Source organism: Bos indicus, chromosome 3, assembly GCF_029378745.1.
Source record: "Bos indicus isolate NIAB-ARS_2022 breed Sahiwal x Tharparkar chromosome 3, NIAB-ARS_B.indTharparkar_mat_pri_1.0, whole genome shotgun sequence".
Classification (NCBI taxonomy): domain Eukaryota; kingdom Metazoa; phylum Chordata; class Mammalia; order Artiodactyla; family Bovidae; genus Bos; species Bos indicus.
Genome location: NC_091762.1, coordinates 14,846,326 through 14,870,888, shown reverse-complemented (window position 1 = coordinate 14,870,888; position 24,563 = coordinate 14,846,326). Strand labels below are relative to the sequence as shown.

The window sequence follows — 24,563 nt, the reverse complement described above, 5'->3', positions numbered from 1 at the left end:
GAGCAGACACACTACCCTGGCTCTCCCCATCCCACCACCAGAAAACCCAGCCCCCAAACTGCTCCCTACATGTAATGCCCAAAGATGATAAGGGTGGAGGTTTGACCCTTTATGTACCCCAGTATTAGTCCTCTCTTCAAATATTCACTGAGAACAGGAATACATTCTATCAAGAATTTGAGGTGTTTCTTTGGAGGAGGAGAAAAGTGGGCCTCCGAATGACAAAGAGGAATTGAGGGGACCATCAAAATGTTTTTTCCCTCTGCCTCTCCCCAGGGGATAGTGTCCCCCAAAGCTGAGCTGGATGGAGCAGAAGGAGAGGCGAGAAGGAAAGAAAAAAAAGACAGGCAGGGCTGGTTGTGACAGCCGGCAAGGGGAAGCAGAGAGAAGAGCTGGAGGACAGAGCTAAGGAGAGAGGAAAACCCAAAGGGAAGGATGACGGGGAGGAGAGTGTGTAGGGAAAGCAGAGGAGCACCCCTCTCCAGATTCCTCTAGCCCAGCTTTGTGGGGAGGGACGAGTTCTGAGCCCTTTTATTGATTGACATACTTCCTCCCCTTCCCCCTCAGAAAATCCATTCAGACTTCTGAAAGGGCCCCAACCCCCTCATACTGCTGGAAGCCCAGAACAAATCCTCAAACAGAATACAAGGTGGTGGAGGGTCTAAAGGGTCGTGGTTGGAGGTCAGAGGTCAGGACCAGAGGCTTGGGGATTGTTGGAGCACCTCTAGATACAGATGGTAACTCTCCCTCTCCCGTTCCCCATCCCCTCCCTAGAGGAAGGGGTAGTGTGAGTTGGGCGGGCAGGGAGTCAGGATGCCTTAGCGGCCACCTCTGGCAAAACAAAAGTTTTTTAGCTGCTTCCGGATTGAAGGGTGTGTTGAGGTATCAGAGTTGTAACTCTAGTAAAATTTCCGGCCTGGCCCCCCTCCCAACCTTTCCAGGATAGGGGGACCAGAGGCTCTGAAAGTGGCCCCGCCCTCCAGCCACCATCGCCTCCCCTCCCCGCCCCCCCAGCAAGCGAGTATCTAAGCACCTTGCCCCTCAAACCACTGATTTGCAAAAGGCCCCAGTGGAAAACAGCTCCAGGAAGGGCCCCTGGGGAGCGGCCCCAGGAGGCCAGGGGCCAGGAGCTTAGGAAAATATTCGGATGGCTTGCGTGGCTGTGATGTGGCAGACGGGACACTCCGGATCCGTCCTCTCACAGATGCGTACTGCACACTCCATGCAGAACAGGTTGTGTCCGCAGGGCACCAGTGCGGCAGTCACCTCACTCTCGAAGCACACCATGCAATCCCGCCCGCCGCCGGGGCTCCGCAGGCCGCCCCCCCCAAGTTTAGAGAAGCCCTGAAGCGGCTCTCCCGGCGGGCGTCTCGGGAGTCCAGCCAGCTCGGGACCCGCGGAGGCAGCAGGAGAGCGATGCGCTCCCGGGGGCCCAGCGCGGGCCTTGGCGGAAGAGGAGGAGGAGGAAGAGGCGGAAGAGAAGAGCACAGAGGTGGGCGTGGCGTTCTCCTGGCCCGCCCAGAGCGGGGGGCTAGTCTCCGCCACTCCGTAGTACACGTCCTGCTTGCCCACGCCATAGCCAGGAAACAGGTACCCGCCATAGCCAAAGTCCCCTCCCTGCTCGCCGAGGCGCGGGGCCTCAAAGCCAGAGTCCACTCCGCACTCGCCGATGCAGCCCAGGCTGTTCTGCCGGAAGGTGGAGAGGGGCTTGCAGCCGGAAGGGTGCACCCGCCAGGCCTCCGAGTAGCGGCTATCCAGCGCGGCGTCGGGGCTCCCCGCCAGGAAGTCGTTTTCATTGTTGTACTCGAGGATCTTGCCTGTGCGGACCGCGATGTGCGTTTCGATCTCCTCGCGCGCACGCTCCACGTTCCCCGGGGCACCGGTGATCTCGAACACCGGGTCGCGGTCCCGGCTTGGCGTGATAATGTACGTGTTGGTCTGCTGCTGGATGCGTTTGATGGTTGCCCCCTTGGGGCCCACCACCAGTCCCACCACGCGATAGGGCACCCGCACACGAATGGTCACTTGGCCGGGCAGAGCAGGCGCCACTCCAAAGGCGGCGCCCGACTTGTTGCGCGAGGCGCGGATCATGGAGAAGTGCTCGGCCGCTGAGATGATTTCCCGGCGGGCTGTGGCCACGTCCTCCCGCCGCCCAGTCACCATGAACACTGGCTCCTCGCCTCGCACGGGCGTCTTGATGTAGGTGTTGGTCTTGGCCCTCAGAGCCTTAATCTTGCAGCCTGGGATAGGGAAGGGAAGAGAGAAATAAACTCACAAGGCAAGAAGGTTTGTGCTGGAACCAACAAGCTCCTGCTCCTACTCCGATACCCAGCCCACCAGGAACCTCTATCTACCCTTAGGAAACCCTCCCCCCTACTCTAACCAGAACAATTCACTTACTGTATCTTAAATCTATCCAGTGTATCTATCAGCCACAGATTGCAAAATGTTGCAACTTTCCCTTGAATTCCATGTAGGACCTCCAAATTTATGCACCCTTTGAAATCCTGAAATAATCACTGACCTTCCCAGACAAGCTGCTAATCTACTCACTAACTCCTCGACAACCATTAGCTGTTTTCCCCAATTTCTCTACTGATTTCTGGCTATTCACAAACTTCCAAATCACTCAATCACCCACCCTGCCCTGCAACTGAGATCTCCAGTCTGTCACTGACCCTGATCTTGCCTCAGAAGCCTACAGTCTACTCCTCACTTGATCTCCATGCATTAAAAGTGTCTTCCAGTCTACACTGGGACGACTGACCCGCATCTGCTCCCATGCCTTCCACCCATTAGTGTCTCTCAGCCGGTCCCAAATTCACAGCAAGTTTTCAGCAACTCATGGAGTGTGGGAGGTCGGGAAGGGTCTGAGAATCAGTTTTAGGAAGGAAAGGAGGATAATGACGTGTGAGGGACGCAGTGCCTGACCTCATGGACACTCCTGCCACCCTGTCCCCTGGGGCAGGAGAGCCAAGATGGGCTGCGGGCTGAGTAGGGTGGGGGGAGAAGGTGTTCTCGACCCATACTCCTGCTTTGAAGAAGGAGTGGGTAAAAGCTGAGAGGCTGGGGAGAGAGGCAGGAAGAGAAAGGAGAATGGCCCAGACAAAGAGAGACAAAGAGGGAGAAGGGGAAAGAGAAAAGTGAGGGAAGCTGGGATGGCCAGACTGCAGTCTAAAGGTGGCAGACCTTGACGGCTGACTGGACAAACCTCTCTCCTCCTTTTCCAATTCCCTATCCCTGCCCCTGTCTTCACACAGAACCTCTGAGACTCACATGTTTTCTCAAAGCACACATGCTACATGTGTGTGTGTACATGCATAGACACAGACATGGACCTAGAAGCCGCTATGCAGCTTGCCTTTATCTAAATGTTATTTCTGGTGCAAGTCTAAAGCACACTTTCACATACCCCTCTCCCCCATACACATGGATTCCCAGTGTTTCATCCTTTCATCCAGCCCACTCTTCTATCCCCATCATTCCCAGGACACATGCAGCACATTCCTATACACCCCTGCCCACAACTTTTGCCCCCATTCACATGTAAACATTCATACCCATCTCCATATACACACTTACAGTTCCCTTTCTCACTCCCCAACCAATGTCAGTGGTCCTAGTTTTCTGACTCTGCCTAACCCTCCAACCATAGGCCTGAGGTGAGCTCATCTTTTTTTCCCTCTCCTTCCTCCACTCCAGATGGCTTCTTCTCCAAACCTACCAGATTGGCATGTGGGAGGAGAGAGTGGGTTGGGGGCAGCTCTCCTCACCTTCAAGAGACCTTAGGAAGGAGAATTTGCTCCTCCCTTTTTGTCTTCAGACCTCTTGGCAGTTGAGAAGTCCTACCTGTTGTCAAGCCCACATCTTTGCTGCTTTAATGTCAGTAAATGATTGTTCTGTTTGGGAGGCATGGGGGGCGGGGGAAGGAACAGTGAAGAGCCTTCTACAACTTCTAAATGTATGGCATCTGATAGGCACCTGGGTTCTGGCTCTAAGTTTTGGGCCCCTAAACTTACATGAGAGCTGTTATAGGTGTCTTTGGGGGCTGGAATTGGGGTGAGGAGAACAGGCCAGGTATAAAAGTAAGGAGAAAAGCTAGAGGCCTATAGATGCAGAACTGGTAGCGGATCTCGTCCTGCGTTTCCCAACCCCGAAGAAACATCTCTTGAAGGGAAGACCCACTTGGCTTCACCTTCCTAGAGGTCAAATAGAGCACCACTGACGCCACAGCAGGAGAAGGGAGGTTAGACAAGAGAAAGGACTTCCATTCCCTTAAGGAGTGAGGGGGAGGCTTGTCTTCTCTGAATAGGAGAAATCCCCCTACTTTTATGAGAGACAGGCCCATCTGATGCGGAGGCAGAAGAGGAAAGAATGACTCCATGAAATTCCGGGGCCTCCCAAGACCACCCCCGCACCCAAGAAAAGATAACAGTGTCCCCACCCAATTCCAGGGCTCTGGGTCCTTAGTTTCTGACAACAAGAGGAAATCCAACTTTTAAAACCAGAAATCTCAAGAGATGGGGTGCCCCAGGGGGATGAGGGCTACGCCGGGGAGTGGCATCTTTCCCTCCTCCATTCTGGATCTCCCAGCAAAATCCCCCCAACCCCCCACACTTCGGGTAGACGAGGTGTGATGTGGAGTAGGGGCTCCCCGACTTGCCTCCCCTCTTCCCCAGCCAGCAGCCGGCCTCCTCCTTCACTCCCAGCCGGAATGCAGCTCCTCTATTGTTCCCCACTGTGGGACAGCTCCTCCCCTGCTCCTCCCCCACCCCACACCTCCCCAGTCCAGCCCCCTTGCAATTTCCAAATCCCGCCCCCCCCACTCCCCTTTGGGAAACTGGGAGAGGGAAGGGTCCCCAGGATCCCGTCTGCTCAATCTGGACCCTTACCAACATTCCCACCCCCACCCGCCCAGGGATGCTGGAGCAGAGGAGGGTGTGGTATCAGACACTCTACATTGGATTAATTCTGTACCCACCCCCCACCCCAACAACACACCCAGACCCATGCCCTCCAGCAAATCTCCAGGTGATGGTTCCTCACCCCTCAGCACGCCCCTTCCCACCCTGTCCTACTCTCTCACTACCAGAGACCCTTCTGCAGGCCTCTGGCCCCTTGCCGTGGCCAGCCCAGAACAAAAGCCTGAGAGGGAGGAGAAGAGGTCCACACCGGGACGTGGCACTTCGTTGGAGGCACCCCTTCCAAAATCCCATAGACCATCCAACTTTAGTGTGCGGGTGACCACAGGACTCCCTCCTCCCAGCAGCCCCCCTTTCCCACCTCACCCCCAGGCTGGGACCCTCCCATGAGCCACACCCCCTTCCATTCCTACACTCAGCCCAACAAAGAGACAGATACTCAGTCTGCCTTCCTGGGCCAGGTCTCCCCCAAAGTCTGTAACTCCAGGTGGCTGGGGGTCCCAGGGGTGCCCCCTCCCCAAACCACTAGTAGATGCCGTAGTTGAGGCTCCTGAGTAACTCTTTTGCACATTCGGCCAGTTTTTCTGGCTACGAGTGGACACCCCCTCCGGACAGCCTCCCCGGATTGGAAAACCGATCCCCCTCCCTTTTCCCTCTCTCCGAGAGAGGATATTTCTTTGTCTAAGGGCAGAGCCCTAGGGAAGGAAGGATCTGGAGGACAGTTCCAACTAGGGGGGTAGCAGGGAACTTTGAGGCACTTCGAAATCAGGGTAGGGGGCGGGTCCCCCTTTGTGGGGAAGGGACTGAGCCAGAGGCGGGCAAGGAGGGAGGAAGTGAACTTTCCGTGCTAGGGATGGGGTGCCCCCCAACTCCAGTCCCTCTCCGCGGTCCCGGCGCCCGCTTACCTTGCCTGCCCACGATCTCTGCCACGTGCTCGGAGGTGGGCACTGGTACACACTCGGTGGTGTTGCTGCTGCCCTTCAGGCGCAGCTCGGCCTCTTTGTAGAGAGCGCAGAGCTTGGCGTCGCTGGCCCCTTTGGGGGCGGTGGGGGGCTGGGGCGTCTGCGCCGCGGGGGCCGCCGTCGGGGCGGCCGGGGGCGCCGCGGGCGGCGGCGGCGGGGCCGGCTGCGGGGGGGCGGCCGGCTGCGCGGGGGCGCCGCCCCCCCCACCTCCCCCGTCCTCGCCCGCCGTGGGGGCGGGGGGCTCCCCCAAACCCAGGAGGCAGAGTTGATCGAGAGCCAGCTGAAGGGCGCGCTCGTCTTCCAGCAGCCCTCGGTCCTTAGCGCTTCCCCCGAAACATCCTAGTTCTCCAAAGCCCCCATTTCTTTCCATTATTCCAGATACCACTAGACTAGGCATGGCGAAACAAAAGCTGGGGGAGAGAGAGAGAGGGAGAGAGAGAGGTGGTGGAAGGGAAAAGGGGAGAGAGGAGGGGAGGGGAGAGGAGAGGAGGGGGGTGTGTGGGGAGGGGGGAACAAAGAACTGGGGAGGGGGGAAGAAAGCGAGATAGAAAGATAGACCCTCCCTCTAAGCCCCCCTCCCCAAACACCCTGTAACCCGACTCCCCTCGCCCCAGCCCCCGGGGTGGGGGTGGGGGGATAGAGAAGCAAAACCGAGAAAGCAGATCTCCTCTCCTCTCCGGGGGTGACGGGGGGGCGGGGGGCTGCGGGATCTCTGCCCCCACCCCTCCCGCCTCGGTCCCGGGAGTCTCTAGACCCCACCGTCCAGACGCCCCCCTTAGGCTCCCGCACCGAGCCCCAGTCCAGGAGCGGCGCTCAGTGGCCCCCAATAGAGCCCAGCCCCTTCCAGCGCTCAAACTCTTTTGTTTTAAATGAACTGGATGGAGCAGCATGGAACTGACGGGAGGGGGGCGCGCCGGGGGCGCCCGGGGCATGCCGGGAGTTGTAGTTTCCCGCCCTCGGGGGCGCGGGGACGAATTCCTTGACCCGAGGAAGATAGGGATGCGCCTTCGGTCTTTACCCGCTGCGGGGAGGCGAAGCTGGGGGTGGGAAGGCAGTCGAGGTCCCTCATTTTTAAAGAGGAAAGGAGTCAGTGTACAGAAACGGAACGGGTTGAAAACAGGCTAATGGAGTGTGCCCCCCTCCCAAAACGGGCTCCTTCGCGATCCCGGCCAGTCTTAGGTCCCTCTTTCTTATGGTAATGAGGCGGGGGGAAGAGGGCGGGGAGCTGTCCCGGCTGGGTCACTGCGGCTTTCTCTCGCTTTCTCTCCCCTCTTCCCCCTCCCTGCCGCGCTCCCTCTCCGCTCTCCGCTCCCCCCCTCCCGTTCTCCCAGAGTCGATCCCGGCTCCGGGCCGCGGGCAGAGGTTCTCCGCAGAGCAGACAAAGCCCGCAGAGGCGATGCGTGGAGAACACGGCTCTGCGCGCTGGGGGGTGGGGGTGGGGGGCCGGGATGGGGTGCCGGGTTGGAGGGTGGGACCCCCTGGCAAAAGACGGGGTCCCCTCTTCCCCAAGCGGCAAGCCATCCCCCTTCCTCCCTTCCCTCCCCCCAGTCTCGGAGATCAGAGAAGCACCGACTGGGAGGTGAGTTAGTTAACATCCTTCTGATCAGTGGAGGGGAGCTGGGAGGGCTGTGGAGAAATGAGGTGAGGAGGATGAAGGGGTGGAGAGAAGTAGGGGACCGAGAGCGGAGAGGCAAGGCAAGTCTTAAAGGCATGATAGGAGTTAACAGTTTCGGGTGAGAGCCACACGAGCTTTGGGTGCGACGGAAGGAGGAAAGAAGGCACCGGGTGGAATGGAGACCCAGACTTCCTCCGCCCGGGCCATCCGTTTAGCTCGGGGGTGTACTGTTCTTTAGCCGTCACCATCATTCCACTTTGCCTCACCCACCTCTCCCCCGTTGAAAACCCACTAATTCAGCTCCTTTGACTCTGGAAATTTGGTGAAAGTGAAAAATCAGTTTTTAAGCCATGAATTGGAGAGCTGAGTATTTTTAGGGGAGTTTGTGGAAGTTGGAGTGTAATGCAATCTTTTCTTCTCCCCTTATCCCAGAGCTTCGGCATTTTTGTCATCCTTTTTATGCCTGGGTCTTTCCCAGTAGGAGAAAGGATGGCACCGCAACCTGAGGGCTTGAGGACGGACTTTTAAGAACTTCCCAAAAGAGTTTGATAAGAATGGGTGGGTGTTCTTTTTTGGAGTGCCTTGGAAACCAAAAATCTGAGCTAGTTTGTGAGGTAACGTCCTGCTTGGAGGCAGGGGGATGGGGGAACGAAGGAGATGACCTCATAGACCAGGCACTGTGAGGCCGTGAGGGCTGAGCTGCGAAGCCCAGTTCCCTAAATTGATTCTTGGAGAGAGTAAATTTGCACACCAAGGGGAGGGTGGGAGACAAGGTGGAGGATCTCAGGAGGGCGTGGGAGTTGGCTTATTGTAGGTCTCTTGCTTTGCCCAGCGGAAGATCCAGGGAAGGGAAGCCATGACAGAGAGAGACCCTGGAAGGCCCCAGAATTGGGAATGAGATGCCCTCTGGATCAAGGAGTTAACAAAGTTAGCAACAAACCTTTTTGTGGGATTGAGTCCTCCCACCTCTAAGCAAGAGTGAGAGAGGAAGAATTGGAGAGATGAGACCTTTTGAGAGTGGCTGTTCCCTGCTCTTGTCTTCTCTCCTACCCCAGGAACCCAGGTTGGGGGACCTGGGAGCCATGGGGGAAGCCTCCTGCTCTGTGGACCAGGCGACTGTTTTTCACATTATCAGAAATCGCAGACAGTTTTGTAGGTCTGACCGTGTGCCAGGCATTTTTGTCACCAGCTGGTCCAAGCCTTCCTGTCCCCACCAAAATGAGATTCCCCCTAGACACCCACTCCTGAATTTTCCCTGCTTCCACTTTCCTCCCCACTAAGCTAATTAAAGCAGGAGGTTAATGACCAAAGAAGCCTTGGGGATTTGGCCAGGGAGGAAAACAAAGAACAGAAACAAGTGTAAGTGAGTGGGGAGGGGACAGCTGCTGAATGCAAAGAGGTAGACTAAAGAGGGGGGTAGAGGAAGGGGCAGTCCCTGCTGGACCCCCCTCACTGATCCGGCAAGGACTAATCAGCCCCCCGGGGTGTATTCATGTGCCATGGGTCCATCCTCAGGGTCCCGTTGACTCCAAATATCCAAAGCAAGAGAGGCATTTGGCACCTGGAGGGCAGGCTGTGTGTGAACACACTTAGGTCTGGGGCATGGGTGTACACACAGAGGTGTGTGCCTCCAAATTGTGTGGGGGTACATTCACCTACAGGGGACCTGCCAGAGTGCCCAGCAGCAGAGGGGGTGGAGCGTGCACCTTGAGCGGGGAGGGCTTTGTCATTGTTATTGTTTGGCTGAGGGGCTTGTGAGATCTTAGTTCCCTGACCAGGGATCAAACCTGTGCCCTTGGCAGTGAAAGCTCAAGTCCTAACCACTGGACTGCCAGGAGGTTCCCTATTCTGAACTCTTTAAATAACTTATTTGATGAGTCCTTTGAAATGGCAACCCACTCCAGTATTCTTGCCTAGAGAAGTCCATGGACAGAGAAGCCTGGCGCTACAGTCCATGGGGTTGCAAAGAGTTGGACGCGACTGAGCGACTAACACACCCACTTTCTTTCCTCACTTCCAGAAGTGGGTGGCCTCCTTTATTCAGGGGACTCCCCTCATCCACTGACATGTTGGCCAAGCTAAGTTTCTGTCCAGCAGCTCCCATTTTCCTCTCCCTCTGCCTACCCAGTCTATTTATCATATTATCAGTATTATTTTTAGGTCGGGTGGGGGCTGCACTGGATCTTCATTGCTGCTCATGGGCTCTCTCTGGTTGCGATAAGCGGGGGCTCCTCTTCGTTGCAGTTCCCAAGCTTCTCACTGCCGTGACTTCTCATGTTGGGGAGTGCCAGCGGGTTTCGGTAGTTGCAGCACACAGGCTCGGTATTTATAGTCCTAGAGCAGGAGCTCAGAAGTTGTGGCACACAGCCATAGGTGCTCGGTGGATGTGGAATCTTCCCAGACCAGGGGTCAAACCCGTTTCCCCTGCATTGGCAGGTGGATTCTTACCCACTGTGCCACCAGGGAAGTCCCTGCCTACTCAATCTAGAATTATGACCATAAGGACCGAAGGCCTTACTTAAACAATTTTGCTTGGAAATAGATAGCTGTGCCCACCCCTCCCCACGCTTCACTCTGCCTATGACCAGAAAGGTGGGTAGGTGGCATATCTCCCCTTCAGGACCTTGGAGGACAGGACTGTGTGTCTCACTTTGTCATTGTGTCCCACCCTGGTCCCCCAGTGTCCAGCACACAACCCTCCTCGGAGCAGAAACTCTGTAAGGGTGTGGTGAGTGAAATTGCACATTCCAAGCATCGTGGTGTAAGAGGAAGGAGGTGACCTCTGGAGCCAAGAGCGCTGCTTATTAGTTCTGCTTCTTATTTATTTGTTGGTTTTTGGCTGCACTGGGTGTTCGTTGCTGCACACGGGCTTTCTCTAGTTGCAGTCAGCGGGGGCTACTCTACTTACTTCTCACTGCAGTGGCTTCTCTTGTGGAGCACAGGCTCTAGGTGCACAGGCTTCAGGAACCACAGCACTCAGGCTCCGTAGTTGTGGCTCGAGGGCTTTAGAGCGCGGGCTCAGTAGTCGCAGCACACAGGCTTGTTGCTCCATGGCATGTGGAATCTTTACAGACCAGAGGTCGAACCCATGTCCCCTGCATTGGCAGGTGAATTCTTATCCACTGCATCACCAGGGAAGTCCCTTTTACGCTTCTTGAACAGGCAATTACTGCTGCGCTTCGATTTCCTCATCTTTCAAATGGAAATAATAAGCCAAGTTCCTAGCACAGTGTCTGGCTCATTTTAGATGTTCAATCAATGCTAGTTTTGGGCCCCTGGTTGTTCTCTGCTGGCAATTGACTTTAGCTAGACTGTGGTCTTCATTAATTAATTTTAATGTATTCATTCAGCTAACTACTTCCTATTGAGTTCTTAGGACGTGCCAGGCACTGGAGGAGATCCTGACCCACTGTGAGTCAACTGAAGTCAGTTCTGGATCTAGACTTGCAGAAATAAGATCATCCCAAACAAACAAACAGAGAGATCCAAACATAATTCCTGTTGAGCCCTGGAATGCAGGCGAACTCTATATGTCTCTCACACACACAGCCTCAGGCCTGAGGAACAGAGGCCCCTGTGGAGTTGTTGAGTTGGCCATACGAGCAGTGTGTCTGTGTGCAAGTTGTGTATGTGTGGGTGGGGATGTGTACCCACAGGTCTGGCTGCAAGGCAGGAAAGGTGACCTAGTTGAGAGTGGGGTGGCTCAGAACTCCAGTGGAGGCTGGAGGACAGGAGTGAGATGGGTGATCGGGACTGTGCTATCTCTGTGCATCTATGTCCCTTTTCTAGCAAAACTGGGCACCTGTTACTGCTGTCCAGGCATCAGGTATCAAGGGATGGGGCACAGACCTGATGCCCGCCCCTCCCTTGTCCTATTCTCAGAGCCCCTGGGGAGGGAGGCAGACACAGGAGGCTACCACCAAGGCTGCCCTTCTAAGCTGGCTGGTCCTTACAGAGGCTGTCTCACCTGTGTGTCCCTGCTGCTCTTGAGAAGCCATCTCCATCAGTCCTACTGAACCTCCTCTACTAAACTTTATGGGGTTTTTGTTTTCTTTTCTTAATACTCTTCCCTTATGGGAAGTCTGCCTTGTGATCTAACATCATCCTTGCTGCTGAGAGTGCAGCCAGTATTCCCTCTTGGGTGTATTGCTCAAATGCACCCAACTCATTAATTTCCATTAGCGAGAATGTATTGGGTAAAATTCTGTTGTAGGACACACAAAGGAAACGACAGACTTGCTCTCTGCCCACAGAAAGACACAGAAACTAGCCTATCTGACCCACGGAACAGGGCCAAACGGGAACAAACGTGAGGGCAAAGCAGTCTTTGGGACTTGGCAGCCTGCAGAGTTTGGGGGAGAGAGGAGGCCTCTCTGGGCCCTCCGCTGTGCATCCAGCCTCCAAGGACTTTGCCGCCCAGCCTGAGCTTTGGACTTGGACAGACAAACTCCTCTCTGTTCCTCCTCCAGTACCACTCCGGAACTCCCCCCAGCAGGTCACCCGCCCTCTCTGATTTCCCCAGGGAGAGCAGCTCAGAGGGGCTGGGGCAGAGCTAGGGTCCCCCAGGACAGCTGGCTGATAGAGCCCCACTGGGATTCAGGGCCGGACCCAGGCGTCCCAGGGGCGGGTGATACCGGAGCTGTGACAGTTGGTCCCCAGATTCCTCACCCAGTGGCGCCAGCTCTGGCTTCTCAGGCTGAGGAGGGGGAGGGGCACCTGGTGCCAGGCAGGGCTGGGTGTTCTCTTGGGGCAGGGAAGGGGAGGCAGGAAACATGCTCTTGGTAGATTGTTGGGGAAGGATTTTTTCCAGTGCCCTCTCTGTGTCAGGCACTGGGCTGGAAACTAACAGGTTGATACTGAAGCATAAGACACCATCTGGCACAGGTGAATGAATGGATATAAAAGACATACTCACTGTTTAGAATGTCGTAGGTGGACTAGAAACTGAATGAATGAGTGAGTGAATGAGCAAATGAACAAATAGATTTAGCAGTTGTCTCATGGCCTTATTTTACAGACAGCGAGAACACCAAGGCCCAGAGAACCCAGGTCCTGTGACTCTTGCGCCTTCTATTTCATCATGCTTCCTTTTTCAGGAAAGGGAAGAGGAAGTTAGAGAGGGGTAGGAAGGGACGTTCTATTTCCCGAGCCTATTGCTAGGCTCTCTTCTTTACATTTACAAACTTGATCTCACTTAATCCTCTTCACAACCCTGTGAGACTGGAATTGCCATCTCTGCTTAGCATCAGGGACCTAAGGCTCGGAGAGATTAAGTAACTTGCTCAGGTCACACAGCTGGTAAATGGACACCCCAGTGTTTAAAGCCAGATTTGTCTGACCCCAGAGGCTAAGAACCCAGAGGTAAACAGTGATACCCAGTGAGTAGTCTGGAGGCCAAGGAGAGTGATCACTGACCAGAAGAGGCTTCCTGCATGAAGTGGATCTGGAGTCCCTGAGGATGAGAGAGGTTCATTCAAAGCGAAAGGACTGGAGAGATGGATGAAGACTGATCCCAGAGGTACTCAGGAAGCTTACAAGTTGGACTAGTGGCCCGCTTGCCTGCATTCTGAGCAGCAGGGGACAGGGGGAGGAAAAGCGTCTTTGAACTTTGGCCACGAGGTGGCGCTGCAGACCAGCTACCGGGAGCGGCTCCAGGGTGGGCTTGGACACCAGGGCCCAGAGGTTTCTTCCTGCCCAAGCTAGGGGTCCGCACCCATCCTGCCTCCTCAGGTGTCATCTCCAGCTTCCACTTTGCCCTTTTCTGGCAGGCCATCTAACATACGGGAGATAAGGTTACCAGTCTGATGAAAAAGCCAGGTGGCCACAACCTGGGCATCCACATGGTCTGACCAGCTCCCCAGGTCATCCTGAGCCCTCTCCAGCTGCTTAAGACTGGTTCATGTCCAGTTGACCTTCTGAGTCCCTGGAAGACACTGTTCAGGGCCAGGCTAACCAGACATTTGAGTACCACCGACTTGGATCCGAAGGGGAATAATAATAAAACTGATAAGGAGTTGTAAGTTTTCATCCAGTAAATACATATTGAACGTTTGTCATGTCAGGCACTGTTCCAGGTGCCTGGAGATATCACTGAACCAGACAGACAAGGTCCTTACTCTCATGGAGTGGACATTCTGTGGGAGAGGGGAGATAGAGAATAAACAAGTAAATCATGTAATTTCTGGTAGTGGTAATCACTGTGAAGAAGAACAAAGCAGGATATGGGGGTAGAAAGGTGAGGTGGCTAATTTAGAAAGGATGGGCATGTTGTGAGAATTTAACTGGGCATGTATACCAGCACAGTGCCTGGTACTGACTTAACAGTGGTTACTGTTATCTTGTTCCCTTTGCTTCCTCTCCTCTCCATGTCCATGTTCCTCTTCCTCTGTCCCACATTCTCCCGGCCTTCTCCCAGCAGTCCCCCCAGGGAAAACAGGTGCTGGCTTGGAATCAGGAGTCCTAAGTTTTTAGTCCCGGCTCTGTGACAACAGTCCAAAGCTGCTCCCCCATCCCCTGCTTCTGGTAAATGACATTACCCTCCACCTAGTGGCTCAAGCCATCTATGATTCCAGTATTTTCCCTAATTCCTCCCATGTAACCCATCAACAAGTTCTGTCAACTGTGCCTCAAAACATTTCCCAAATCCATCCACTGCTGCTGCTACCCTCCTGATCCAAGCCATCATCCTTTCCTGTCTGCAGTAATCTCTCACTGGTCTCTCTTCTCCACTCTTGTCTCCCCTGCCCCTTCAATCCATTCTCCACAAGGTGGCCAGAGAGATCATTTAAAAAAAAAAAAAAAAAATCTGATCATGAAACTCTTCTTCTTAAAACCTTTTATTAGCTCCCTATTGTCATTAGATCCAAGACCAAACTCCTTGGCGTGGTTTGTGCTGTGCTGTGCTCAGTCGTGTCCAACTGTTTGCATCCCCATCAACTGTAGCCCACTAGGTCCCTCTCTGTCCTTGGGATTCTCCAGGCAGGAATACTGGAGTGGGCTGCCATTTCTTTCTACAGGGGATCTTCCCAACCCAGGGATCAAACCAGTATCTCTTGTTCCACAGCATGTGGAATCTTACCGAATTGGGGGTTGGACTCGTGTCTCCTGGATTGGTAGGCAGACTTACCTTAGAACTAAGCCACCAGGGAAGCCCTCAGGTAGTTTACTTAAAAACCTTTTTTTTTTTTGGCTATGCAGCACGTGGGATCGTAGTTTTCTTACCAGGGATTGGAAACACTTGAGATTTAACCTCTGGACCACTAGTTTAGCCACTAGCTCCCTCCTTAGTGTGTTTTAGAGTGTCCTTCACGCTCCTCCCTCTGCCCAGCAGTCCAGCTGCTCCTGCCCTTCCGCCCTCCACCCCAGCCACATGGGCCCTCTTTCAGGGCTTTCAGTACATCTTGTTCTGCCTGTCATTCAGCTTTGGCCTGGGCTGTCCCATCTACTGTTCCCTCACACTTCACCTGGCTCATGCTGGTTCATCTTGTGGGACTCAAGTTACATGTTATTTTCCCCGGGAATCTCCCCTGGTCATTTTTGGGGATGTCTTACCATTCATCACACTATATTGTAACTGTCCATTTACAGTTCTGTCTCCCAGTACCTGGGAGCCACTTGAAGACAGTGATGGGCTCTAGTCTACTCTTGTATTCCCCACACCTGTGCCTGGCACACAGCAAGTGCTTAACGTTTGTTGCTTAGAAGCTGTGCGTACTCATCCATCCTTTCCTCTTGAACAGCCTCTGGCCTCCATACCCCACCAAATATTCATCTTCTCCCTCTGCTTTTCCATCATACCTCCCACCCTCCACACCCAATGGCATCTCTCCCCTGCTCTCCCCAGCCCCCACCCCGGCCGTCACAGACATTCCTTTTCTGATCCTCTAGGGGGTCATGCTTCAGATACACCCTCACTGGATTCCTCCTCTCCCCAGTGCCTAGTCTGGAACTCACATCCAGCAGGAACTCAGTACTGGTGCTAATTCACTGGTGTGACTTCTGACTGATGGCTCCGAAGGTGTCTAAGCAGTGTACCCTTCTTCTCGGTTGCTGCTGGTAAAAGGAGTCTTGGACCTAGGGTCCTTGAGAGTACGAAGAGGTGCCCACAGGTCATGTGCCCCTGCCAGGCCCTCTCCCTGGCTATACCTTTGCAGATGTTGTTCTCTCTGCCTCCAGCCCTCTTGCCCCCATCGTCTCGTCCGTCTCCCACTCATCCTTCAGAGCTTCACTCAGGAGTCCTGTCCTGTGAGAGGCCTTCCTGGCCGTGCTGATGGACGCTGGCGCTCCTCCCGAGTCTGCCGTGGCTCTGCCACCCATCCCTTTTGTGGTTATCAGCCCTCAGTGCCATCACAGCCGGTGTACATGTTCTGTACGCCAGTCCAGACTTCAGGTGCCCCCAGGACAAGGGACATGTCTCCCCAAAGTCTAGCAGAGGGGGCACTCCATAAAAATTTGTGCTAGCAAATGATAAACGAACAAGCAGAAGAAAATTACTGTATGATACTGAAAAAGTCATACCATCCTTGGGCCTCAGTTTTCTCTTCTGTAAAGTAGGGGCAGGAGAGGTAGAACAGAGATGTAGTTGCACATGTTTAATAATGGGTGGGGTGAGGGGAAGCTCTGGTTTGTGGTGGTTGTCAATTTCCAGGGTGTCAATCACCATGGCTGATTTCAATGTGAGCAAGGTCTGTTACCAACAGGTACAAGCCACCTCCCACTCAGGACTACAGGTGGGGTGGCTTGGGCTAAAAGGCCTTCCAGGCATTTTCTTGTTTTAACATCCTTGCATAAGCAGCCCCCCGCCCCCCGCCCCGCACCAGAGCCTGAGGGAGGCCAGGCTGCTCCCCAGTTGTATCCAGTTTGGGACTTGGCTAGTTGTACCCAGGTTGCCAGTTATATCTTTGGCTAAGTCACTTCAGTTGGGTCTCTTTTGCAACCCCATGGACTGAAGCCCACCAGGCTCCTCTGTCCATGCAAGAATACAGGAGTGGGCTGCCATTTCCTCCTCCAGGGGATCTTCCCGACCCAGGGATCGAACCCGTGTGTCTCATATCTCCTGCACTGGCAGGTAGGTTCTTTACTAGTAGCGCAGTGTGGGAAGCCAGTTATACCCTTATTATCACCCTTATTGCCAGTTTTCTTGAGGTACTTCCTTGACCTGCCCGGTGGTAACTCTGCATGCCCCTCCCAGACAGCCTTCCCAGGCTGCTCCAGGCCTGTTGGTTGGCCCAAGCCCTGACGTCAGACCTGTGCAGAGGGATTGCCTGCCCTGCTCTCCAGGCGTTCCCGGCCCCACCTTCCCACACTAACCGGCTCCCTCAGAGCAGGGGCTGAGTCCAGTCCCGTTTTCAATCTTGCTCGAACACTGACCTCTGACCCTGCCGGTCCCGGCTTCCTTCTCCAAATGCGTTATTTTCTCCCTGACTTTTCTCCTACTTGCCTGGTGCTCTTTTTCAGTCTCCTTTGCTCATCTCTCCTCTTCTGTCCCCAGGGCCAGTGGCTCCCAGGCCTGTAGTTTCCTCCACCTGACATGCACTTTGTCCGGCCTTTCTGCCCAGCTATTCAAGCAGGAGCCCATGGAGTGGCTGTCCTCCACACCTGGGCTACAAGCAGGCAGGTGGTACTGCTGCCTACTACCCATGAGCCCTATGCAAATTACTTAAAGTCTCTGAACTTGTTTTCCTCATCAATAAAGCGAAGATAATGATAGCAGTTACCTCATGGGTTTGTCGTGTGATTAGTGGGAAGAGGCATGTAAAGTACTGACGTAGTGTCTAGTAGACAGAAAGTGCTTCATGAATGTTGGTGATTGTTACTCAGGACTTAGCTTAGTCACCCCTGCTTAGGGGCCTGGTTCTCTGTCCCTGCCTTCCAGAGCTGCATCTTTGGGGGTAGTCGTACCATTTTAATTGCTTGTTCCATGAGGAAAAGAGCTCTTTGGGGCACACAAATCTGTGAATATCTGTGAATGAAGGAACGAACGATGATGGGGATGACTGCCCTGACAGGACACAGAGCCAGGGCCTTCTGCCACTCAGGACTAGCCTGGGCACGCCCACCTATAGGGAGAAGATGAGGCTGGTCCCCTCGGGGCCAGCAGGTGGCGCCAGTGCCCGTCAGTCTCTGCCCGTGGCCACCTCCCTTGCCCTTGCTGGTTTCACAATCCCGCGCTAAAGGAGTTTGAACTGGGCCCCTGACGTGGAAGGTGGGGGTGCAGCCAGAGCCCGGGCTGACGCTCACTCATCTATTCTGGGCAGACATTTTTCTAGGGGGCGCCCAGCCCAACCTGGCAGAGAAGGGAGGGGAGGCCACTGGGGAAAGGGGCCCTGCTTGAGGGGCTGCGGGCGCAAACCATGAAGCGGGGATGAGGTTGATAGTATCTTGGGGACAGGAATGAGAAGCGATTCAATCAGTGAGTCAAAAGCCGAGATCTAGGAACCAGAGACAGAGTGGGGGACAATGTGGTGAAATCAGTCAGTCAGAGAGGAAGGGGAGGCCCGGTTTCTATGACAATGGTAGTGTTTGTGGTAAGCTGGGGACTCCTGAGTCCCCAGGGTTGGTGAGGAGTGATTCACCACAGGAAAGGGAAAGCTGCTAGAGGGACTGGGTGCCAGGCACCGGATGCCGTGTGGCTCCTTCTTGGTATTCAGCACACGCTCCCCCAACCACAGCTCCTGGACCTGTGCTCTTTCAGATGCTTCGCGGGGAATCGAGCCCTGACAAGGGGCAGGGCCCTTGCTCCTCACTGGACATGCACATCTTGCTTGTTGCTCACAACGGCCCCTGGAATTAGTGTTACCCCATTTTACAGAAGAGGAAAAACTAGAGGAAACTCTCAGGCTGGCCAAGGGTGACTCTAGTGACCCAAGGGTGACTGAAGTAGGGCATGAGTGACTGAGTGAAGAGTGGGATCCAGTCTAGTCTGACTCTAACCATCTTTGTGAAGATCCAGAAAGCAGATCGGGGGCATGGAAGTTACAGTGTGGCTAAGACCCAGGAGGAGACAGGAGGGGACTCCCTCCACCTCCCCCAGCCTCCCTGCCTGCCCTGCCCTCTGTGAATCCGACCCTGATTGAGAGGGAGTTTGGCAAAATGTACAGCCTAATGTGAGCCAGAAACTGCATCTAGCCTGCCTCTCACCATCTTCCAAGTCCAAAGAAGCAGGCCCTAATTCTGGCCATCCAATATCCCCCACAACATTCCGTGTATCCTGGTCCTTGGGGTAGTTGTGTGTGTGTGTGAGAGAGAGAGAGAGAGACAGTGACAGTGAGAAAGGTCATCATGTTTGCCCCTTACTCCCCACTCCCAGCCCCTGCTAGAGCGGGGCAATTCCCAGCATTCGCTGGTGGCTATTAGGACAGTTCATTCTTTTTTATGTTTCCAATGTATCCTTTATTATATTTATTTTTTGTTTTTCAATCTTTTGGCCGTGCTGCATGGCATGTGGGGTCTTAGTTCCTCAACCAGGGATGGAACCCATGCCCCCGTATTGGCAGCATGGAATCTTAACCACTGGGCCACCAGGGAAGTCCCAGCACAGTTTCATTCTTGTCTAGCTGTGGGGCCCCCAGAATTTCAGTATGAAAAGGAGTATTCCTGTCCCATCCCGTGGCCCTGATGACATGCAAGAAGGAGCTCTAGCTCTTCATTATCTCTTCCCTTGAAGCAGAAGGGATGGAGGTGAAACTGCCTTGGAAATCTTCCGGCCCAGTCCACCTGTTTTGCAGATGAGAAAACCGAGGCCCATAGAAGGGAAGCAATTTCTCCAAGGTCACAGAATGAATTAGTAGAAGAGAGAACTATATCCCCTGTTCTGTGATCTCAGAAAGAACCTCTTTGAATTTGACGCTGGTTCTTGGAACTGGAGTCAGGCCGAGGAACAGTGGGAGGACAGCAGATTAAGTGGAGAAACCTAATGTAGTATAGGTTTGCTGTTGTTAAGTCGCTAAGTTGTGTCCAATTCTTCTGAGACCCCATGGACTGTAGCCTGCCAGGCTCCTCTTGTCTATGGGATTTCCCAGGCAAGAATACTGGAATGGGTTGCCATTCTCTTCTTCAGGGGATCTTCCTGACCCAGGGATCGAACCTGTGTCTCCAGCCCTGGTAGGTGGATTCTTTACCACTGAGCCACAAGGGAAGCCCATAGTATAGCACGTGAAAAGAAGGAACACAACTCATGCCCCACCTGTCTGCCATGTTACAGCCGGAATGATAGAGGGGAGATCATCAGAAAGATTTATCACATATGTCAGGGGGTATAGGATCTTTGGTCAAAGTGGACTGTGTGATCTTAGGCAAATCACTTACCCTCTCTGAGCCTCAGTGATGATATGGAGTGCCCTACCTCCAGGCTTCAGGATGATGAATGGGATGATCCTTATGAATTATGGGGTGACATGAATGTTGTCAGATGTCAAGGAAGGCAAGTCTTGCGTGGTGGGACTGGAGACAGAGCTGCCCTGGAGTGCAGAGATGGTGGATAAGCCGAGGTGCTTGACCCTGGATCCTTAGTAGAGCAAGGAAGCCAAATGAACTTTTGACACACTCACTACAAGCAGCAATTCTCTTCCCTGGGGGTGGGGAGAGGTGGGCAGCAGGTTCCTGCAGACCCCAGGGGTGCCCAGAGGCTGTAGGAAGCTGAGCACTAATTAGCTCTTGCTCCCTAATTGGACTTAATTGACTGCTTGTGATCAGCAATTAGGAGGCTCCATCAATTAGCACAGGGTAGGTACCGGCTCAGCTGGGGCTGGTCAGGGCTCCTCTCCAGGAGGCCAGGGAGGCAGACAGGTGGAAGGGTGGTCCCATGGGGAAGTTGTCTCACTGCCCAGCCGCGCATCACCCATCCCCTTCCCCCTCTGTGAGGGAGGGGCTCCCATCTGTACTGTGGCTTCTCTGCTCTCAGTTTACCCACCCTCACCAGCTTTCTGACTTTTCTGTCTAGAAGAGGTGGCGCCTGGCTGGGCCTGGCTCTGCCACTGGCTCCACCACTGGCTCCTTTGCAACTCTGGGGTTGAAAGTGTGCGCTTCCAAGCCAGGTCTCTGGGATCTGAATCCCAGCTCCACCGCTGATTGGTTGTGTGACTCTGGACCCACTGGACTTTGTTTTCTCACTCGTAAAATGGAGCTGATAATAACAGTCCTTCCCATGCAGGGTTACGGTGAGGATCAGGTGAAAAATCCACCCGCTCTATTTAGAGCAGAGCCGGGCATCATCAGCACTCGGTATCAGCTGTCATTGTGATTCCTACTCCAGCCTCAGCTTCTCCATCTGTTAAACGAAAGACTAAAGTAGTGTTTGCCGAAAAATGCCAGAGTTCCACCCTAGACGGGAGAAGGCGATAGCACCCCACTCCAGCACTCTTGCCTGGAAAACCCCATGGACACTGGAGCCTGGTGGGCTGCCGCCTATGGGGCTGCAGAGTCGGACACGACTGAAGCGACTTAGCAGCAGCAGCAGCAGCCACCCTAGACGAATTATTGAATTAAAATATCTAAGACTTTGGGGGCTGGCAGTTTTGAAAGCTCCCTCTCCCAAGCTATTTATTATTATCATTTTTTGGCTATGCTGGGTCTTTGTTGTGGCACGTGGGCTTTCTCTAGTTGTGGCGAGAAGGGGCTTCTTTTGTTTCGGAGCATGGGCTCTAGAACGCTTGGGCTCAGTGGTTGCCGCACTCAGGCTTAGTTGTAGGATCTTAGTTCCCTGACCGGGGATTGAAACTATGTACCCTGGGTTGGAAGGTGGGTTCTTAACCACTGAACCACAGAGGAAGTGTCCCCACCCCGGCCAAGTGATTTTGTTGCCCAGTGAGGGTTGAGACCACTGGGTTTCCTCCAGCCATGACTCCTGAAAACTCTCAAGTAAATCCTTCCCCACCCTCACCCCCGTTCTGGACAGCAGCTCCCTGTCTGTGCCACATGGGACCCTCTGCAAGGCCCGGAGGTGCTGCCACTGAACAGGAGCCCACTACCACCTGTGTGGCCAGAAGCAGGTCTCTCCTCACTCACTTGGACCAAGTCCTCTTCTATAAAGTGAGAATAATGCCCTTGCCCTGCTCACCTTTCAGGGCTGCTCAGAGATAATGTTTCAGTAGTGATGGGACCTGCTTCACAGGTAGGCAATTACATTGTTCATTCCTTCAATAAACATTTATTGAGGGCCTCGCATATAACCCATCTCCTTTACACACAGTGACAACAGAATTATGAACTCCTGGAGAGACTGGTACTGAACCATCGGACAGGTCAGGTTCTTGGGCCAATCTCTTTTTTTAGCTTCTGCCTGGTATCGAATGAGCCAATGAATGGAAAGAACCTAGATCAGGCCCCGACACATAGCAAGCACTCCGTAAACAGTAGCTGTTGTTACTACTGGTATTGAGACTCGGCTCTGGGCATGGAAAAGAAATGCAAAAAAGCAAAATGGCTGTCTGGGGAGGCCTTACAAACAGCTGTGAAAAGAAGAGAAGCAAAAAGCAAAGGAGAAAAGGAAAGATATAAGCATCTGAATGCAGAGTTCCAAAGAATAGCAAGAAGAGATAAGAAAGCCTTCCTCAGTGATCAATGCAAAGAAATAGAGGAAAACAACAGAATAGGAAAGACTAGAGATCTCTTCAAGAAAATTAGAGATACCAAGGGAACATTTCATGCAAAGATGGGCTCGATAAAGGACAGAAATGGTATGGACCTAACAGAAGCATTAAGAAAATATTAAGAAGAGGTGGCAAGAATACACAGAAGAACTGTACAAAAAAGATCTTCACGACCCAGATAATCACGATGGTGTGATCACTGACCTAGAGCCACACATCCTGGAATGTGAAGTCAAGTGGGCCTTAGAAAGCATCACTACGAACAAAGCTAGTGGAGGTGATGGAATTCCAGCTGAGCTATTTCAAATCCTGAAAGAGGATGCTGTGAAAGTGCTGCACTCAATATGCCAGCAAATTTGGAAAACTCAGCAGTGGCCACAGGACTGGAAAAGGTCAATTTTCATTCCAATCCCAAAGAAAGGCAATGAATGCCAAAGAATGCTCAAACTACCGCACAATTGCACTCATCTCACATGCTAGTAAAGTAATGCTCAAAATTCTCCAAGCCAGGCTTCAGCAATACGTGAACCGTGAACTGCCTGATGTTCAAGCTGGTTTTAGAAAAGGCAGAGGAACCAGAGATCAAATTGCCAACATCCGCTGGATCATGGAAAAAGCAAGAGAGTTCCAGAAAAACATCTATTTCTGCTTTATTGACTATGCCAAAGCCTTTGACTGTGTGGATCACAATAAACTGTGGAAAATTCTGAAAGAGATGGGAATACCAGACCACCTGATCTGCCTCTTGAGAAATCTGTATGCAGGTCAGGAAGCAACAGTTAGAACTGGATACGGAACAACAGACTGGTTCCAAATAGGAAAAGGAGTATGTCAAGGCTGTATATTATCACCCTGCTTATTTAACTTATATGCAGACTACATCATGAAAAATGCTGGACTGGAAGAAACACAAGCTGGAATCAAGATTGCCGGGAGAAATATCAATAACCTCAGATATGCAGATGATACCACCCTTATGGCAGAAAGTGAAGAGGAACTCAAAAGCCTCTTGATGAAAGTGAAAGAGGAGAGGGAAAAAGTTGGCTTAAAGCTCAACATTCAGAAAACGAAGATCATGGCATCCGGTCCCATCATTTCATGGGAAATAGACGGGGAAACAGTGGAAACAGTGTCAGGCTTTATTTTTTTGGGCTCCAAAATCACTGCAGATGGTGACTGCAGCCATGAAATTAAAAGACGCTTACTCCTTGGAAGGAAAGTTATGACCAACCTAGATAGTATATTGAAAAGCAGAAACATTACTTTGCCAACAAAGGTTCATCTAGTCAAGGCTATGGTTTTTCCTGTGGTCATGTATGGATGTGAGAGTTGGACTCTGGAGAAGGCTGAGCGCCAAAGAATTGACGGTTTTGAACTGTGGTGTTGGAGAAGACTCTTGAGAGTCCCTAGGACTGCAAGGAGATCCAACCAGTCCATTCTGAAGGAGATCAGCCCTGGGATTTCTTTGGAGGGAATGATGCTGAAGCTGAAACTCCAGTACTTTGGCTACCTCATGCAAAGAGTTGACTCATTGGAAAAGACTCTGATGCTGGGAGGGATTGGGGGCAAGAGGAGATAGGGGACGACAGAGGATGAGATGGCTGGATGGCATCACTGACTCGATGGACGTGAGTGTGAGTGAACTCTGGGAGTTGGTGATGGACAGGGAGGCCTGGCGTGCTGCGATTCATGGGGTCACAAAGAGTCAGACTCCACTGAGCGACTGACTGAACTGTGGGCTGGGTGTGGAGAAAGGCCTGGCTGCAGGGCACAGGAAGAGCTCCAATGCAGGGAGGCAGCAAGAGGCACGTGGGAGGCAGGCGGGGCTAGAATTAGGTGGTGAAGAGTGGGATGAGTGGAAAAAGTAGAGGGAGAAATAGAGCTTTGGGAGTACCCATTCAGGAGGGAGATATGTTGAGATGTTTGGCTCACATGTGAAGAGAAACTTCTCTGTCCCTATGTACCATGCTGGGTGTCTCAGAATAAAGGGAAGAGACAAACCCACCAGCTCAGTTGGTAAAGAATCTGCCTGCAATGCAGGAGACCTGGGTTCAATTCCTGGGTTGGGAAGATCCCCCGGAGAAGGGAATAGCAACCCACTGCAGTATTCTTGCCTGGAGAATCCCATGGACAGAGGAGCCTGGCAGGCTACTGTCTGTGGGGTCTCTAGAGTTGGAAACGACTTAGCGACTAAACCACCAGCACCAGATCCACCCACCCTCTACCCTCAAGCAGTTCCCCTGATGTGGGAAGACAGAGGTGAACACTGGGTCAATTTCCCATGACAAGAGATGTTGGGGCTTAGTGGGACACCTAACCCTGACTTAGGGACACTCTTGGCTGAGCCTGGAGAATGAGGAGGAGTTGGTCAGAGGGCAAAGCGTGTGCCACGTCCCAGAAGGTTAGCTCAGAACAAACGAGAGAGATCGGGATTGCTGGAAGAGAGGTCTGGCGTGCTGCGATTCATAGGGTCGCT

The 24,563-nt window shown here is 53.2% G+C and overlaps 1 protein-coding gene across 1 annotated transcript; it reads right to left on the bottom strand.

Annotated features, from left to right (window-relative positions):
* Positions 1-988: 988 nt before the first annotated feature.
* Positions 989-6,750, bottom strand: MEX3A (mex-3 RNA binding family member A). The gene is made up of 2 exons (XM_019953347.2): positions 5,828-6,750; positions 989-2,240 (listed from the first exon to the last, which is right to left on the bottom strand). Exons 1-2 carry the CDS (start codon positions 6,279-6,281, stop codon positions 1,132-1,134), a joined length of 1,563 nt encoding a protein of 520 aa, XP_019808906.2. The 5' UTR covers positions 6,282-6,750; the 3' UTR covers positions 989-1,131.
* Between the last annotated feature and the right edge of the window lie 17,813 nt (positions 6,751-24,563).